Source organism: Hippocampus guttulatus, chromosome 16, assembly GCF_054856545.1.
Source record: "Hippocampus guttulatus isolate MCC_2025c chromosome 16, RoL_Hgut_1.0, whole genome shotgun sequence".
Taxonomy (NCBI): Eukaryota; Metazoa; Chordata; class Actinopteri; order Syngnathiformes; family Syngnathidae; genus Hippocampus; species Hippocampus guttulatus.
In genome coordinates, this window is record NC_141276.1 from 3,009,845 (window position 1) to 3,028,818 (window position 18,974).

Below are 18,974 nucleotides of genomic sequence, written 5' to 3' on the forward strand. Positions count from 1 at the left end.
TTTGGGGTTTAGGACCATGCTGTGACGCAGTCTTGCAACAAAGAACAAATCAAAATGAATGAGAATCTGTCCTATTTCTGATTGACGTCATTGTGTTTAATTTACACCCATTGGTGTGCTTTTGCATTTATGTTGGTCATGCTTTGTGTGCAATTGAAAATGATTCGAGGTTAATCTCTTGAACAGTTAAGAGTGGGAATAGTGGAAGTGTGTGTCTTTATTTTTATTTTTTTATTTTTTAGGTCTTAATCTCACATTGTATCCCTGACCGCGGATTATTTTTTTTCAAACTTCTATCTCATCATGTTTTCATCAAACAGCACTTATAAAAAGTGAGGTGGAAAGGGGAGCAGGAGGAGAGGGAGTGTGTGTGTGAAAGAGAGTACAGAAGCTCCTCCTCATTCGCTGCGTGTGTTTCTTGTGTTTTTTCCAGCCTGTTCTTCACTCACACTATCGCTCAGCAGAGATTCAGGGCTGGGGAGCAACGAGTCTCATTGGGCAAAGACGGAAAGGGAAGCAGCTTTCTCCCCCTCTCGCCCATCACCGGGAAAGAGCCAAGACGAGAAAAAAGGTCGGATTTGACTTTTTGTTATTCATTTTGGAGGTGAGGGGGGGGGGGGGATCGTTCCCCTGCCTTCGGCATGTGTTAAGCACTGATCAGCTGTGTTCCTAGATGGAGAGGATGCAGGGAGAGGGAGAGGTGGACCACCTGGAGAGACCAAGCCCGCTGACTGACAAGGATAAGGTGAACATCCAGGACTCCTGGGCAAAAGTCTACCAGAACTGCGATGATGTTGGAGTGGCCATACTTATCAGGTATTTAGTTTTACTCTCTTGTTGACAGCAATATTTTCACTGACTGTTTCTTATTTGATTCTCAAGACACTACAGAAAGCAGAGATGACCACGTTTTTTTTGTTTTGTTTTTTTACTGCACATACGTTTCATTCTCTACAGCGCAGCATCATCAGTTAGTTCCGTAATGATCAGATCTTTTTGCCTAGAATGTCAAGCCATATTGATGCTTATCTGTTGCAGAATATATATATATATATATATATATATATATATATATTCATTCATCTTCCGTACCGCTTGATCCTCACGAGGGTCGCGGGGGGGGGGGGGGGGGCTGGAGTCTATCCCAGCTGTCTCCGGGCAGTAGGCGGGGGACACCCTGAATCGGTTGCCAGCCAATCGCAGGGCACACAGACACGAACAACCATCCGCGCTCACACTCACACCTAGGGACGGACAATTTATAGTGTTCAAACAGCCTGCCACGCATGTTTTTGGAATGTGGGAGGAAACCGGAGCACCCGGGGAGAACATGCAAACTCCACACAGGGAGGCCGGAGCTGGAATCGAACCCCGTACCTCTGCACTGTGAAGCCGACGTGCTAACCACTGGACTACTGGGCCGCCCATATATATATATATATATATATATATATATATATCATTTAGCACCATGCTCCTCATAACATGCTTTGTGATAAACCAGAGAGGGGGCCCCAATCATCCTGGAGCACCCCAGCCCAGTGTCGAATGGCGTTCCGCGCGGACGGGGAGCGGTGTCCCCCCGCCCGCTAACCTTGTCCAACCGGGGGGCGGCGGCACTACGGTATCGCCGCGTCTAGGCGGGATTCTGACTTAGAGGCGTTCAGTCATAATCCCGCAGATGGTAGCCTCGCACCATTGGCTCCTCAGCCAAGCACATACACCAAATGTCTGAACCTGCGGTTCCTCTCGTACTGAGCAGGATTGCTATTGCAACAACACATCATCAGTAGGGTAAAACTAACCTGTCTCACGACGGTCTATACATATATATATATATATATATATATATAAAATTCCTCGTCTCACCCCCCCTCGGGTGGTGTCCGTCCCTCATTCAGCTCGGGTCCTCTACCAGAGGCCAGGAAGCTTGAGGGTTCTGCGCAGTATCCTTGCTGTTCCCAGCACTGCACATTTCTGGACTGAGATGTCCGATGTTGTTCCCGGGATCTGTTGCAGCCACTCATCTAGTTTGGGGGTCACTGCCCCAAGTGCTCCGACCACCACAGGCACGACTGTCACCTTTACCTTCCAGGCTCTCTCCAGCTCCTCTCTGAGCCCTTGGTATTTCTCGAGTTTCTCGTGTTCCTTCTTTCTGATGTTTCCATCACTTGGGACCGCTACATCCACTACAACGGCTTTCCTCTGCCCTTTATCTATGATCACGATATCTGGTTGGTTCGCCATTACCATCTTGTCAGTCTGGATCTGGAAGTCCCACAGGATCTTCGCTCTGTCATTCTCCACCACCTTCGGAGGTGTTTCCCATTTTGACCTTGGGGTTTCCAGTCCATACTCCGCACAGATGTTTCGGTAGACTATGCCAGCCACCTGGTTATGGCGTTCCATGTAGGCTTTCCCTGCCAGCATCTTACACCCTGCAGTTATGTGTTGGATTGTCTCAGGTGCCTCTTTGCACAACCTACATCTTGGGTCTTGTCTGGTGTGGTATATCTGGGCCTCAATGGCTCTGGTGCTCAGGGCCTGCTCTTGAGCAGCCAGGATGAGTGCCTCTGTGCTGTCCTTCAGGCCAGCCCTCTCTAGCCACTGATAGGACTTCTTGAGATCGGCCACTTCAGTTATGTTCCGGTGGTACATCCCGTGTAGGGGCTTGTCCTCCCATGATGGTCCCTCTCCCAGCACCTCATCTTCTGTTCCCCATTGTCTGAGGCATTCTCTGAGTACGTCATCCGTTGGAGCCTTCTCCTTGATGTATTCATGGAGCTTGGATGTTTCATCCCGGACAGTGGCTCTCACACTCACTAGTCCCCGGGCCTCCTTCCTTTCGGCTTGCGTACAGTATAAATATATGTATATGTGGCACGTGTCCAGAGGTGATCTTTTCGGACCTTTTATATGACGTGTAAAGGAGCGTAGCCAGTCATGATTTTGTATATAATCATCTCACTTTCCTCCTTGTCCATAATCCCATTCATCAAAGTGTTGAGGCAAACAGGATAAACAATAATCCGTCAATCAGACACCCTTGGCTCTCAAAGGGCTCCCCTCCCTTGATGCGGGTCATGTTTTGAATGCCAGGCATCCAACGGTGGCTAGAATATATCACAAGCAATTAGACCTTCAAGACAGCTTTTTTGGGGGGGAGGATGACTTGAGACTGGGTTTTTTTTTTTTTTTTTTTGCATACAGCATTTTTGAATTTTGTTAAGCCGTCATGTAAACATCCGTTTCATCCAAGTGTGGTGGATCACGCAGTCTGTTATGGTTTATTCTTGAAGGCTTCACAGCTGTGGTTGTTGTCTCTTCATTGAGTAAACAGAAAGAACGAGCAACATTTTTTTTTTGGGGGGGGGTTCATAATTCATTGCATGACCCTCCGTATCTTTATATATGCCTATGAGCTGAATGTTTAAAGGGACCTCAGATGGAATGCAGAGCATATAACTCTTCCAAGTCATTTATATATTGCTTACAGATGACAGGTATCGGGGTTGAAAGAGTGAACTTTGGCAGTGGTGGACAACTGCTCTGCATTTATATTTTGTTTACAGCATTAAGAAGGACAAAACTGGGAAAGAAATTTTCTCATAATAATTTTAAACCTTCAAATAAATGCTTACCCAAAAGTGTCAACTAAAATAGTATTTTACATACCGGTATCTATTAGGACCGGATTTTGTATGGGGTGTCCCATGTAGCCCTTGGGTCAAACCCAGATTTCAAGTATGTTTTTGAACATCGACGGCACCTTCCTTCCCGCGACCAGGAATTTGAAGAATGAATCTTCATCGATAAGCGCGGCCATTGTAATTTTCCTGCTCGGTGCCGAGAGTCCTTTCCATCAAAGTTCTGAGTAAACTTTTAAGCTTTTAAACTGCCCGTGCCCTCTTACGGGTTGCGGATATTATCTGACTTTGACACAGTCTGTGAAATTAAAAACTTTCTCCGGGTTCGGAACCTGGGTTCATCTTGGAGAATAGATAACGAAGGATTAAGGCTCCAATGGTCGTTTAATATACTAATGAGGCTATTTATATGCAACCACAGGTGGTGCAATTCCATGCGCGAAAGATTAAACATCATGGTCCCTCATTAGCTTGTAAGAATCCAATTGGAATTCTTACAGAGGCCCTCCATCTACATAGAGCTGAACATCCGTCCTATTTTCAGGAATTTCAGTTCACAAATGCAATGTCTTAAAGCTCCTCCTTGTGCCTCAGGGCATAGTAGTGGTTAAAAAAAAAACACGTGTTATTTTGTCAAAATTCTGTCAAAATTTAGGGAACATGTGGAACTTTTTTTTTTGTGTGACCTACAGTTTAATGAAATATATCAGTACCAGCAGAAATCAGAATTTTAAAAATCACATATTGATATATGACAACTTTATTTCACACATAATGGCGTGTTGTATTTTGAATCGTAGTTAATAGCTAAAAGCCCAACTTTCTTCCACTTGGATTGTGGAAGAAAGCCAGAGTACCCGGAGAAAACCTGTGCAATTACGTGGGACATATGCAAACTCCACAGAGGAAGGCCGGAGATGAAATCCCAGCTCTGCACCACAGAAATGTGATGCAGATGTGCTAATGACTCACCCACGAGTCAAGTACTTATTACATATGTACATGTATGTGCAGTACTATTTTCATCAGCTACTATTACGTTCATACAGTGGGACGTATTCGGTATTCACATTCCAAAGCCAAAACTTGGTTGAGAAATCAAATCCCTTTCATCCGCAATCAAATTCTGTTTGTTTGTTTTTTTTCGACACTGTGATATTTTTAAAAATGTAAATACCCGTATTGTGAAAACCCGGTTTCTGGCCAATCTTGACACACCTTGTTTATGAACATTTGAACAATAAATATCGAGATACAACTTTCTCTCTCATCTTCCGGACAGGCTGTTTGTTAGCTACCCGTCATCCAAGCAATTCTTCAGCAAGTTTAAGAACATGACGGAACCGGAGGAACTGGAAAAGAGCGCCCAGCTGAGGAATCACGCCCGCAGAGTCATGAACAGTATCAATACATTGGTGGAGAACCTGGAGAAACCGGAGAAGCTGGCCTCAGTGCTGAAGCTACTTGGCAAAGCGCATGCACTTCGACACAAAGTGGAGCCTGTCTACTTCAAGGTAATGTTGATCACTAAAAGCCAAAGAAAAAGTAAACTGAAAAACAAAGCCAATGCACAGGCCCATAAAGCCAAAATCTCACAAGATTTGCCAATGTCTTGCATGACATTTAATAAAAAAAAATTTGGTGCAACTCTTGAGGCCGATTGGCCCAGAAAAATTGCGTTGAACTCACCGCATTTTTTGGTTTTGTAGGTTCTATGGATGGAAATCTTTTCTTTGGTGTAACAGACAGTACCAGAAATATCTTGCACCAGAAATGAATGGATTTGAAGAGTATGCACGAAGTCGACATTTTGCATCTTATCTGCCCCATTTGTGTGCCTGTCAGTTCCTCAGTGGCGTTATCCTGGAAGTTTTGGCGGAAGAGTACTCAGACGTGATGACAGCAGAGGTGGCGGGAGCCTGGACGAAACTCTTGGCTACAATCTACACCAGTATCACAACCACCTACAAGGAAGTGGGTTGGACGACGCTCTCCAGCTCGACCGGGTGAAGGTTGAAGCGGGTTTGTCGAACGGTGCGCATCTCTAGACCTCTGACCGTGTGTCCTCACGGATGACCGTTTTAGCTTTGAAATGATGTATCTTCACAGAACCTGTATCTCAGAAATACCGTGTCATTTTGTCTATGGGCAGCTTTGGAATATAGTACATAGGATACACTGCATAGGGCGCGCACGTGAGCTAAACCGATATGAAGCAATTCTGTTATCTTTCGCTGCTTTGCTGTAGCTGTGTTCATGAGTCTGGATTAGACTAGAAGTCGTCAAAGAAACTGGAATCTCAATTTTTGGGAGCCAACCCAGGTAGAGAGTGGAAGTTCGGAAAGTGTAACAAAGGACAAGAGGACACATTTGACACATGGAGTGTGCCTTGTCATGAATGTGTGGAGTACAAACCTGAAAACGGCCATGTAAATTTCCCACGATGCTTCGTTCAAGTCCGTCTTCCCTATTGGACACCGTGCGAGTTACAGAGAATGACATTTTTACATTTTTAACAGTAACGACAGTAGACTTTCTCATCATGACGCACCTTTGGATCCATATATACCAATGTTTTGAAATAAAAATATGTCATGGCCTTGTGACTCGATGACATGCGATACTGGTGTGCGGCTGTTGTTCCTGCATTTGTTCATGCATGTTTTTGTAATGTGAGAGGAAGCCGGAATATTTGGAGAAAACCCAACACACGTTGAGTCTGAATAATAAACACATCCATCGCCGGAATCCAGAGCTGAGATTCAAACCCCGCAGCGCAGAAATGTGAGGCATACGTGCTAACCGGTCAGCTGACGTTCTGACAACGACTCATGATGGTTGTTTTTGGAACGGAGCCCCACAGCAGGCTCTGTTTGCCTGCTCGTCATGCCAGCCAGATCTCACCCCTCCTTGATCCCAGCTAATCCTCTGAGCTAATCTTGACGATCGAGAGTCACAGCCAAGAGGAAGACAGGAATAGTCTGATTGTTGCACCACAAACGTTTGCCTTTTCATTTCGAGGCTTTCAATGGGAGCGGAGGTCTCGCCGCTCTAATCGCAAGGAGATCCTTGGGAAAGGATCATGTGCACCACAATGATGGTCCTCACCAGCATCGGTCTCATCCTGCGGCACAGATTCTCCAGTAAAATCAACCCGTAAGTAGTAGTCATTCGTCATTCTCCCCGCAGAAAATTCTCTTTGGGCCAAAATATTGAGATTTTGAGGTGTCACTTCCTTATGATAAAGTCGAGTTACAAAAAAAAAGGCAAATATTGATATCATGACTGTGTCATTGTTTTTTTGTGGAGGCGCCAAACTCATGTTTTCATCCCATCCCTCCTACAAGATTTATTTTGGTCGTCAGAAATAGTGTATGTCAGGGAAGTTGACACCCCTCTAATGTTGCGTATAATTATTCTTACCATGCAGGCAGAAGGAGGAAGAGGTGCCATACGTGAAGAGCGACGAAGCTGCAGACAATCATAAATGACGGTGAGTATCACTCACGGGGTAAGGAATAATAAAGAATCCATCAAGCAAACAAGGGAAATGTTTCATGTGTACAGAAACCTTGAAATAAAGTAAAATGGTAACTTTTTGATTGACGTCATGATATTAATCAATAATCCATAACAAAGGTTTGAATTGGCAAAATAAGCCGGAACAGATCCTATTGCCGATGCATGCGTGTGTGAATGTTTGTGAGACTGGAGGTGAGGGTGCGGGTAGGGGAAGGGGGTTCACAAGAGGCCCCAGTCAAGGGCGGAAAGTGGAGCATGTTACTGAGGCACAGATGCATTAAAGAGGGACGACTGCAAAGACGCCTGTCCCACATTTCTCTCTCTTATGCACCGGCTACAACTCTGCGAACACTAAATGATTCAGAGGCTGAACAACAATCCATCATCATCACTTTGGAGACTGATTACAAATGCATTGCCTTCCACATCTACAGCTGTAAGAAATGCAATACACAACGTGATGAAAGTATTACAGCACTCAAAAAACGTGATTTTTTTTTTGTTGACATTTTTGACATGAATACATTTTTATGGAAGAAAGCAACTTGGTTGCTTCACAAAAGAAAACGTTAAATTATATAATTATATATGTACCGGTACTGTATTTCCAAAAAAATGTACTGTACCATTGAAAAATCCGTTTATTTTTCCTTCTACAGTAAATGATACTCTCTGCCAAAAAACGAAATTAAATAAACAGCACAATTCGTGGGACGAGCAGCACAACTGAGTGTTCACATGGTATGTAGAATTTTCAACCTTTATGCCAAACAGCTTTCTGCGTTGTAAACATTTACTCCTGATTCGGGATTTCGCCACTCCAAGAAGTTGACAGATAGTGCCGTGGTGGTTGTAGCGTGATGGTGCCTGGCCCGCACCATATTCCTTACTGGAACAACTAGGCCTGCCGTCAATGTAAGAATTCAACACAGTCTGCGGCCAAATTCCATCCACCAAAATGACACTCGGCCACACACACACAGAATACCTCTCGTATTTCTGAGTGGAGCGAATAGAATGGCCTGCCAACCAGCCTGACCTTAACCCAAGCGAACATTTGCGGGATGTGCTTGGGCACTCCTGCATTGGCTGACCTGCGATAAGTCATGCTTTATGAGTCAAATGTCATCCTGCAGCGGTGTGTGACTATCATTTGCAGGTTGTGCATGTTTTTTGCTTATGCTCATGCTCCTGATCCTAAAAGTAACAAAATGTCTTGTTTCTTCCTTGTTGCTCATAGGAACTCAATTATCCATGTCGCAGCAGAGCACCAAAACAAGAGTAGATAGTAAAAACAGAATAAGCCGCGTGTCAGCGGAAATGAAGGTTTGGTATATTTTACGGAACTTGTGTGCTCAGTTTGTCCTGCTCTTTACTTTAATACATTCAGCATTTGTTTTTAATGTATGTAGTACTACACTGGCCCATCGTCATCCATCTATATGCCTAACTCAAATTATCCTCAAATTGAGGGTTCCCTCCCTTGTGGTTTCTTTCTGACTTCCGGGTTGAGTGAACGCTGGCGCGTTTTGGCTGCCGCTGCTCAACCCGTATTGTTTTGTGTTTTTTGTTATTGTAAAGTGTCCTTGGGTGTCTTGAAAGGCGCTTATAAATAAAATGTATTATTATTATTATTATATTATAGTACTCTTTCTAATCCCTCAAGGTGGTTGAATTTTTCACTTTTCATTCAAGAGAAGCAGAACAAACGCACGCAAGCGTTATGTAGACTTTTCACGCTGAGCTGGTGCCAGTTTGGTTCAACTTCCAAACACCAATTTGGCGTCACGCTATCTGAAAGCGGACATGCTGGTGCCTATCCCAGCAGTCTTCGGGGAGTCGGCGGAGTATAACTCTGATTCCCCCCCCCCCCCACGAAACCACTCTCTGGTTTTCATATTGGTTATATGCTTAACTATTATGCTGTCTGTACTTCCTATGGGGAAACTGTACACATTCAGCGTTATTGTTTCAATAACCATCTGCAGAGCAAGAAATGCCAGTTTCAATATTTCTGCTCAAATATGCTGTCCACAGCCAGATGTAAACACTTGGAGATAAAAGGCAAACTGTTGATCCCTCACCTCGTATTCATCTGTTGATGTCAAATCAAATGTTTACTTCTGCTCTCAAGACTGATTTGGGGAAATGCAGCAACAATCCCTTCACTGTATTTTCGTTTTCTCTCTTTGTTGATTCAGACAGGTCTGCACATGGCAGCTCATGCCAAGATCCCGACCAGGAGTGAAGAAACAACAAGGTGGGGGGTGAGAGGGGCTTTGAGTCGGTTCTGTCCTGCACATGCTCCCCATTATGCGACAGGGAACTGAGGCAAAGGGTATTTGGGCTGAATTCCAGTTTGAAGATAACATATTCTTTGTTTTCATGCCAGGACAAGCTGGATAGATTTAACCAATGACCCTGACTTGTTTGATTTAGTTTTGTATCACCGCATTAAAATGTTTCTAGGCAGAGCTCTGTCTGATACTAGTAATGTGCCTCCTTGTAAATAACTAAATAAATACATGGATGAAATAGACATTACCTTTGATTTGTGGACCTGCTTTCTTCAAGCTTGGTCAGGCGATGTGCTTTTCATAAAAATGAGGACAGCCGAGTTTCGATAGTCTTTTTTGTGCAATTGGAAAGAACTTCTCTTAAGTGACCTCAAATCTTCTGAAAGCAACAACTGATGTGTCATGAAAGGCAGTTCCCCTAAACTCTTTTGAGGTTAATTGTCCTGTTGCTTGATTAAAAAAAAAAGTACAAACGTCTGTGTGCTGTTGTAAAGTATCTCCATGCGTGATACCAAATACTGAGGAAGTGTACAAACACAGGGCAAATGTCAGGAAGTATTAGTAAAGGAATGTAGTATTGCTTTGGAGTCCATTGTAGATCATCCTGAGACGTGTAATAAATTAAAGTGTTAATCCATGTTATTACTCAAACTGAATTAAAATCTCACTTCTTTGGAATGATTAAGTGATCACATTACTGCTGGCCGTTTCGGCCAACAAGGAGAAAGAAAAAAAGTTATGCAGAGCGCTTTTCGTGTAGGCTTCTAATATATCCACAAAATCCAAGGAGCATGAACTAAATCATTTTCATGTGAAATGACACATCTATTCAGATGATTTAATTGCTGTAATGATATTTATTGCTGAACTGGAAGTGAACTCACATCTTGTATTACATCACACTGAAAGAATTCAAGATGTTTTTATGTTGTTGCGTTTAACGTGTCTTCATTACTTGCGGAATAATATTTAGATCACAAAATTATACAATTTGTGCTGCATGTTGGCTAAAATATGCACCTACACACGAAAATACTGGATGTTTAAAAGTTTAGCCAGTTAGACATTGAGCAAGAAGCTCATTGTACACACAATGAAAATATTTAAGTAATGATCACACATTTCTGATGACTGGAAGTTGCTTCTAGGTTATCACTTTGCTGATTAAGGTGCAACATAAAGTGTAAATCTTACTGAATTAAATACGGGCAAAATATGAATCATTCAGATCAGTTCTCGAACCGGTTTCCTTCAATTAATGTTGTAAATTCTGATGCCGCCTGGTGGTGAAGCTGTTTAGAAGCTTCAACGTGACATTAACCACAGGTTAAAACGTTAACTTCTTTTAAATCTGTAAATCGCGCACATGAGTGTGCGTGTGTGTGGATGATACACACACACGCACACTCATGCATAGGGTTTTTTGAGAGCACAACTTCGGTGCGGGTTCGCTGGAAACTACATTACCCACAATGCCAATGGACAAGTAAACAGGCAACGTTCCTCCTTCACACCGGTTTAAGTCTCGCAATGGAAGGGCGCTCGTGTGCAAAAACTAAGCCCTCAGATTCTTTTCATATGTGTGCGAACGTTTGCACTCTTCTTTAAATTAACCGTCACATTTTAAATGGTGGAACGCGAGTGGGCACAGGGGTGTTTGTCATCACTATTGGAAACGAGACGCCCCATCAAATCGATGCTAAAGTAGCCAGCTAACCGCTCCTGTAATGGTAAACAAACCAAAATGGTTCGTATCATGACTGACTGCAGTCTTCGTGACCGATTTTCGTCGTTGAATTGTTGACTTTGTCCGTTTGTTTTATTTCTGACGCTATTTTCAGGCCACCAAGCCAAAAGGGAAGCCTCCTAAAAGTAAGTTTCTTATGTTATTGTGATACAGAATTACAGTACTGTATGTAAAGAAGAGCTAACACGTGCCCTCCACATTCAAAATATAATACACAGTTAGGGTCTCAAGTGTAACAAAATGAAGGGTTCCATCCTGATGTTTAAGTTGATATTTTCATAATTCTCAGAAGGCCCATTCAGTGGTGGAGATTTTCTCGACAGTTCATTTGACAGTGACAGTAAGTGACCAAAAAAAAACGAAACGTGTTATGATTACTATAGTAGGCCTATGTTCTTAATATTTCAACAATTTATTTACCAGAATTCCCACTAAGAAGGAAATCAGGACGCGGTGGATTACAACATAGGTTTGTTTGACTAATTACTGATAATCCATAAGAAATTATACTACTATTGACCTATGAATACCTTTTTTCTCTTCAGCACATCTGACATTGAAAACATCTTCAGTATGCTAGACGATTTAAATTTGGATAAAGCCAACACTGAGGTATGTTGACAGCTATCCAGAGTCTTTACAGGGCCACCAGGATTGATCTCTGTTGTGGTGGCCCAACCAAAACCTGGCCCTTTATATTCATTCATTTCTATATCCTGTATTATTTATTTAAGTCTTTAAGAAAATGTTACTTTTGTCTACTTTCGAGAAATACAATAAGCGGGTATATTTCAGGCGAGGAATGTTTTGAAAAAAAAAAAAGAAAATGAAATACAATAGGGCCAATAGGGGATACATCATAAGCACCTGTGCAAATTTATTTCACTCTCCATGTTGTATCTGTTATTTTGAATTCACCTTTGTACAGGGTCCAGATGATATGAATGCCGCATCAAAGAAAACAACTAATTCACCTTCTGTCGAAATGAAACAATCTGAGAATGAAGTGTTCTTGCCAGAACCAGATAAAGCCAGTGATATAAAAGCAAGCAAAGCAGGTAATATCGCCGTGCCCTTATTATTACTGTAAAATAGTTGACTAATATATTCACTGACTCAGATGACCTAGATGAAGCTGCCATAGAAGGGAAGAAAATCAACTCATCTTTTGCACGTAACAAAAAGTTCAGCTTCTCTGGTGAGTCTGCCATTCATCTTGGGTTCTATTTGGGCCCAAGGTGCCATCTGACATTTGTGGTCAGATCCGAACCATACTTGGCCTTTTTATCTGCAGAACTTAATGATCAGGATGATATGGACGACCTGGTTGACCTGCTGGATGGTTTACCGCAACATAAAAACAAGACGCCATCAAAATCCAAATCGCAGCCAACCAAACCTGAAAAATCCGTACCTTCACATTCGGCATCTCTGGGCCAAAAAAAGGAAACAAGTAAACCTGAAAGTTTACAGGATCTCATATTTATCATGCTTCAATGTAAACCTCACATGATGAATTCCTCTCCTCTTTTGTATGTGTTTTCTTTTCTTTTTCTTTTTTTTAAATCAGATACTGGAGCAAAAAAACTCAACGACCTTGCGTTTGATGATGAGAAAGACGATTTGATTGATGAACTTGGCTTGGACTGTGAAATTCCCAAGAAAAACGACAATGTGCTTTGGTCCAACAGGGAAAGGTGACGGCTTTGTCTTCCCTCATAATTTCCAACATAGTAGTGATTGGTCCTGTTTCATAGTTTTCAGCTGATACTCCTTTAGTGATTTTTGACCCCCGCCCCTCCTTATGTAATACAGTTTTATTTTTTGTATTTACGAATGACCTCAATCTTTTTGTATGTGTTATCTCAATGCATCAGTGAGCAACCACAGAGAGCTCGCACCAGACTCGATGAGATTCTGGAGAACTGTAATTCTCGTCGTCCGGAATGGCCACCATCGGGTGCTAAGAAGGACCAGCCCCTGTCTCGGGAGAAAAACTTCACTATGAAAGGTGAAGATATCACTCTATCTAATTGTGTCATACACAGTGATTGGGATGGCGTCTTTTAATAATGCCAGACCTTTCTGTCCATTTTTCAGAAACCCTTTTAGAAGATGACCTCGCATTTGGGTCCTATCAGCCCACATTGGGAGACACCGCTTCAGGACTCCAGTCCCGTCGGCAGTCTATCAGGTGGACATTTATTCCACTAGTACACTTGTGCCTTGATTGCCACTGCTCTCTCTCATGAATGTTGTGAGGTACGAGCCATAACAAAAGGGTAGTGGCAATACACTTTCAAGAGTGTTAAAAACTAAAACACACAAAAATATTGGTCGCTTTTTGGTGCCCGGAATGAATTCATGGTATTTCATTTCACTGAGGAGAACCGTTTTGATATGTGAGAAGTTGATCAGCAATATTCCTCTTTTGCCTTACCCAAAAAAAAGATTCCCCACGGAGGATGTCAGTGCTTCCACCCCGGAGAAAAAGCCTCCCTCGGCCCCAATCGCGAATCGATCTCGCAACCCAGCGGACTGGCTCTGTCTCAAAGCCAACGATGAGCAGAGCCACCTTGAAGATGATGTCAAAGAGAAGAAGACTTCCACGGACTCTCCAAAATCTCCTTCTTCTCCCCTATTGGAGAGAAAGCGCTCTCTGTCTGGTGAGCAGAATTTATCAGCTGCTAAAATGGAAGTGAATGTCTCAGTTTCGACTGACACCGGAGCGGTCAAGCCCGAGGCTATCAAAAGCCAGAAGGAGGAGGAGGAGGAGGATGACTGGTTGGCAGGAGCTCTGAGCAGGAAAAAGTCTTTCTCTGGATCAAACTTTGATGCCAAAATTTTAAATCAGGAGCAATCTTTAGGCCTTGGAGAAGAAGTGGATCTGGAGTCACTTGTTAGGTAATGTTCACAAGATTACACAATCTGTCAGTAGTCATACATTGAATCTTATTTTTCAAAATGGAACTGTTTGATAATCTGTTTTTCAGTAAGGATGCCCCTTCACAAGCCCGCAGAGGCAGAAACAACATCCCTGGGAAACAATCGTCATCCTCCAAGGATGCTGGGTAAGTAAAAACGCTATCGATTGAATGCTTCCCACCCTTGAGTAATATATATACCTGTATATATTTTTTTCAACGTTGAATTTGTTTCAGCTCCTCACGTGGACAACCGAGCCTTGCTGAGCTACATTCCCTTCAAAGAGAAGAGAGAGCCAAGCAAGGTACTGTACATTTGTCTTTCTTACATGACTGCATTGCTCCACATGTACCGGTACTCTGGAAGTACCATGACATGTTTTTGTCGACTCTTCCATAAAAATATCGGTGAGGTGCTTGATGTAGTTTGGGTCCTGGTTTTGTATATCGGGGCATTGTCATGCGGCATATGACGGAATAGACATAAGGTTCATCTTTTTTGTGCAGGTTTGATCCCATTCAAACTTGCCTTTGTTGCAGTGTTGACATCTTAACAATGGATAAAACATGACACATATTTGAGCTGACTTTGTTGGACTCTGAACAACTTACCCATGCCCGTACCCGGGATACATTGTCGTCACCCGCCCCCACGCATTTCTTTTATTAATATATATCGTCACTCCCATGGATGCTTTTTTTTTTTCTTTTTTCAGCGCTCCCACAGCAAAACCTCATGCCACACTCATTAGCCGCTGTCCAGAAACAGGTATCGTTTTCATGACGAATAGTGTTGTTTGGATTTAGCTTGCTGTATTTTAATTCCTTGTGCCGTGGGCAGGTGCCATTTTCAGCTGACAGCTTGCAGCAATTGTTACTACAACAGCAGGTATGGAGGTGCTACTTAGCCCGGTTTTCAGATCCATTTCAATCCTCTTCATTCGGCATGACTGATGCAATGCATGTGACGGTGTTGTTCTCGCATTATTCCTGCTTCTGCCTGAAAGGTGATGCAGTCTCAGTTATTGGGGCTCCGGGGTGTTTTGGATGCCGGGGCCCTGCAAAAACTCAATGAGCAGCACCGCGGTGATGGAGAGAATTTACAAGCGCGTATCATTCAGCTGGAGGGACAGGTATGTGCTTGCTTGCTTGATGAAGATGGGTGGTGATGTAAGCTCAGACCTCAACCTGTTCTTGTCCAGGCTAAGACTCTGCAGCTGGAGCGAGACCACTGCCAGAAGTTGCTGGAAAGTGTCCAGCAGCAGCATCAACAGGACATAGAACTCATGGATAACGCACACAAGTAATCATTCAGAGATAAATGCTTGTACACCCACCATGTGTTCAAAGATGAGTGGCACTGAAACCATCCAACGCGCCACCTGCAGGACTCGCGTTAAGCTTCTTGAGGAATCGGCAATCCAGCGGGAGATGCGGATGCGGCAGGAGAGCGATGACCTAATTGAACGCTTGGCCGCGCTAACGCAAGCGGCTGAGAAGGAGCGCTCGGACCTGCAGGCTCACTACCAGCGTAAACTGGCGCAGTTCCAGCAAGACCAAGACCGGGATGTTGAGAGACTCCGGGATTTGCAACGGTAAAACTAATTGTGTCAATAAAGCTCGCTGGCAAGTCCACATTGAGGGTTTGCTTCAAATGTTGAAAAGAAGATGATCATAAAAGGCTTGCTCTGCATGATGGGAACAATTCTACTCATGCATCCTCCCTTTCCTTTTGTTGACATTCAGAAAATCGATCACAGAGATGAAGAGAGACCACGAAGACCATGTCAATAGGCTGAAACGGCTGAAAGGAGAAGAGATTGACGCGGTAACAAGTGCAACATCCGAGACCAGGTCCATTATTTATTTATTTAGTACGTGTTTGTGCTTATGGGTTTATTTTGATTGTTTCGAGTCAACATGAACATGAATATTATACATAAATAGAATGTGTAAAATCCTTTTTGATTTGATTAGATGGAAGAATATCTCGCATTTTTGTCCAGGTCTCTCACGCTTGTCATCGAGAAGATGGAGCAGTTTTCTTTTCGACTTGGGGATCTCTCCACTTTGGTTGAGAGCAGGCATGAACACACAACCCACGGCTTGGAGCAAGGAGCGCGACACCGAGATGAGCAGCTTCGAAGTATGCGCTTCGCACTCCCGGTGATCAAGAGTCGCTCGTGGACGAGAGCTACCGTGGAATCGCAAAATGTTTCTTTCAGTCATGCAGGAGCGTTTGGCTCAGCAGCAGAAAATGATGGCGGAGGAGAAGGCTTACCTTAAGGAGATCATCTCCAGGATGGACACTCAGCTCAATGAACAGCAGAGACAAATTGAGAAGGTTAATGACAACTTATGGGCTTTTTTTTTTTTCTTTCGATTGTGGGCCAAAATTTAAGCTAGAAATACGATTCATCTTTCAGGAGCGTTGGAAGATAACAACAGAGCAAGCCAAGGTTGAGTCGTCCATGAAGAGTTTGGAAGAAGAACGACGGTCCCTGACTATGCAGATGAGCATGGAGAGAGAGGAGCTGGAAAGAGCCAAGGTAAGGCAGAGAGCAGGCGGAGCCACGACAAAAAAACTAATTCCCCATGACTCTTCCTTTCTCGCGACACAATAGAGTGCGTTACTGGAGGAGCAGAAGTCGGTAATACAGCAGTGTGCAGAGGAGAGAAGAAAGTTGGCCGCGGAGTGGAACATCTTTCATACCCAGGAAAAGCAGCGTCGAGAAAGGGCCGAACAGGATGTCAGCACGTTACTGGAGAGGAGAGAGGGCTCCATTATGAGTCTTGCGCAGGTGAGATGAAACTGGTTTTCAGCACACCCACTCAGTTACAAGTCCCAAATGCATACAACTTTTTTTTGGGGGGGGGGTCACAGGAACAGGCTGATTTGAAGCTTCGCAGCGGAGAGCTGAAATTAAGAGAGACGGCTGTGGCACAGGAGAGAGAGGCCCTGGAACAACTGAAAGGAGAACTGGAGCAAGAAAAAGGGAGGATCAGCAGCACTGCTCTGAGGCTCAAAATCCGAGCACAAGAAGTTGAGGCCTTCAGCAAGGTCAATTCAAATCACCATTAAGATTGAGATCAATTCTCAGTTTGACTCTTGTCGCGACTATTCGCGCAGGCACTTTTATCCTCATCGACCCTAAACATGTTTGTCCAAACTTTAGTGGATGTTTTTTCCCCCCCCCCACAACTGCTACTTGACATGTTTTGTGCAGCTGGCAGCAGAAAAGTATGAGGAAGGAGAACAGGCATTGCAGGAAGCCAAACGTGTCGAGTCCGAACACCAGGCAAGGCTGAGAACAATTCATTCCCAGATTGAGAGACTGAGGCAGTTAGAACAACGTGCTCTTCAGGTATTTAATCAGATTAATATCAACATAGAAAATAAAAATGATCTTCACTCTGAGGTAATGAACCTTGCACTTTCAATTGTAGGAGCGATTAAGGTTTAGTCCACAGGAAACAACGGAGAAGCCGAGGCCAGACCCACCGAGTGGTTCTTCGAAACAAGCCAATTCCGTCCTCCCAGGTGATGTCAATCTATACAGTATTTAGTTTCACAAATTTCAAAGTGACACACTATGCAAATAATAACCATGATTTATGCTCATGTGTTAGGTTCTGCGATACTAGAGCCGAAGTTGACACCACCTTTAAACGCCACTCAGACAATGCCCAATTCTCAGTCTGTGGCACTCCAGGCAAGTCTGGCTATATGGAAGTACAATGCGCGAAAGGTGAGCAGCAATCATTGAATATTAACGGATGATCCGTGTTCATTTAGAGTATAAAAAGCTTGTATCTAAATAACGCTACTATATGTGCTACCAAATATTTTTGCTAAATAGATGCATGTCAATGAATTAAATATGGGAAAACAATTCAGTAGTTCACAGGAGAAACTAGAGATGCACAAAAATTTGACTAGTTTACAAAAAAAAAAGCCAAACTATTGTAACGCCTATAACCTTTATTGCAACTCACACAATGGTCATCATATCAGGTAAACATGCATGCTTATTTTTTTTAATGATTTCTTCATTACCATATATGGATTTGCACTAAACTGAATTACTCATGCACACAGGAGCACGACTACCTGCAAGAGCAGCAAATCTTCCTTGAAAGCTTGAAGAAAAAGTCATACAAACAGAAGTCACACTGGGCTCCAGCTTCCTGATTCAAGCTCACTTTTGGGGCCTTTATTATTTTTGTACAACATTGTTTATTTAAAAAAAAAAACTACAATTCTGCTTTCCGTGCCACTTATTTTGCTCAGGTCATTCATCCCGAAGCAGAAATTTTATACAGGGATAACATGTATCATTGCTGGCTTGAATCTGCCCAAGTCCATCGGCAAGTACGCATGCACCTTCTTTCCCATCGAGAGAACCATGTTCTGACGACAGCAATTCACTGCACCTGAAAAGAAAAATCTCAGTCATTCTCTTGCAACCATCTTTGATGCAAAGAAAAACAGGTCTGGGGCAATTTCTCAGATCAAATATTGCCATCGTCAGTTATCGCATCGGACGGCACTTCCTATGCAGAAGTTATCATCACCGAAACGGTAGCACAACGCAGTGTAATGGGACAGTGTATTACACACCTTGTCAAAGTCTTCTCGTTCGGACATTTGAAACCAAATGCACCTGAAACAAGAATAAGAAGTTACTGGGGGTTGGAACATCAGCAACGTGCTTCTAAAGGCAACCGTCTACTGCTGGTCAGGTACCATTGTTCTCCACACGGTGTTTTCAGACAGGGATAACAAAACTCATCACATACAAAGAGCAGATTACAATTTAAAACTGTAAAAAAACGT

The 18,974-nt window shown here is 43.3% G+C and overlaps 2 protein-coding genes and 1 non-coding gene across 8 annotated transcripts; 2 read left to right on the forward strand and 1 right to left on the reverse strand.

Moving 5' to 3' along the window:
• The first annotated feature begins 440 nt into the window (after positions 1-440).
• On the forward strand, positions 441-9,943 carry LOC147192494 (cytoglobin-1-like). 6 transcript variants are annotated; one of them, XM_086133756.1, is made up of 8 exons: positions 441-571; positions 674-816; positions 4,930-5,161; positions 5,493-6,803; positions 7,078-7,140; positions 7,829-7,910; positions 8,410-8,495; positions 9,375-9,943. In XM_086133756.1, exons 2-4 carry the CDS (start codon positions 674-676, stop codon positions 5,655-5,657), a joined length of 540 nt encoding a protein of 179 aa, XP_085989882.1. In that variant the 5' UTR covers positions 441-571; the 3' UTR covers positions 5,658-6,803; positions 7,078-7,140; positions 7,829-7,910; positions 8,410-8,495; positions 9,375-9,943. The 6 variants fall into 6 exon arrangements, with proteins under 6 accessions (XP_085989882.1, XP_085989881.1, XP_085989884.1 ...); XM_086133761.1 differs by having other exon boundaries at positions 443-571; positions 9,371-9,943; XM_086133755.1 differs by lacking the exon at positions 7,829-7,910 and having other exon boundaries at positions 9,371-9,943.
• A 1,015-nt stretch (positions 9,944-10,958) lies between these two features.
• fbf1 (Fas binding factor 1) lies at positions 10,959-18,402 on the forward strand. The gene is given in 30 exon segments (XM_086133679.1): positions 10,959-11,213; positions 11,308-11,338; positions 11,503-11,553; positions 11,637-11,645; positions 11,648-11,682; positions 11,759-11,825; positions 12,142-12,271; positions 12,334-12,411; positions 12,508-12,666; positions 12,784-12,910; positions 13,091-13,224; positions 13,314-13,407; positions 13,665-14,117; positions 14,207-14,284; positions 14,375-14,442; positions 14,854-14,906; positions 14,979-15,026; positions 15,145-15,270; positions 15,340-15,440; positions 15,526-15,732; positions 15,884-15,991; positions 16,144-16,283; positions 16,363-16,481; positions 16,564-16,686; positions 16,762-16,938; positions 17,022-17,198; positions 17,365-17,502; positions 17,585-17,678; positions 17,768-17,886; positions 18,237-18,402. Coding segments are annotated over 30 exon segments (3,357 nt in total). The 5' UTR covers positions 10,959-11,193; the 3' UTR covers positions 18,330-18,402.
• Positions 18,403-18,642: 240 nt separating this feature from the next.
• Positions 18,643-18,716, reverse strand: LOC147192496 (small nucleolar RNA SNORD49). The gene has a single exon (XR_015103349.1). It is a non-coding gene; the product is annotated as a small nucleolar RNA SNORD49 (small nucleolar RNA).
• Between the last annotated feature and the right edge of the window lie 258 nt (positions 18,717-18,974).

Coding starts and splice junctions, on each gene's coding strand:
- LOC147192494 (XM_086133756.1), top strand. CDS start 674: ATGGAGAGGATGCAGGGAGAGGGAGAGGTGGACCACCTGGAGAGACCA. Junction 817..4,929: donor GGAGTGGCCATACTTATCAG/GTATTTAGTTTT, acceptor TCTTCCGGACAG/GCTGTTTGTTAGCTACCCGT. Junction 5,162..5,492: donor TGGAGCCTGTCTACTTCAAG/GTAATGTTGATC, acceptor TGTGCCTGTCAG/TTCCTCAGTGGCGTTATCCT.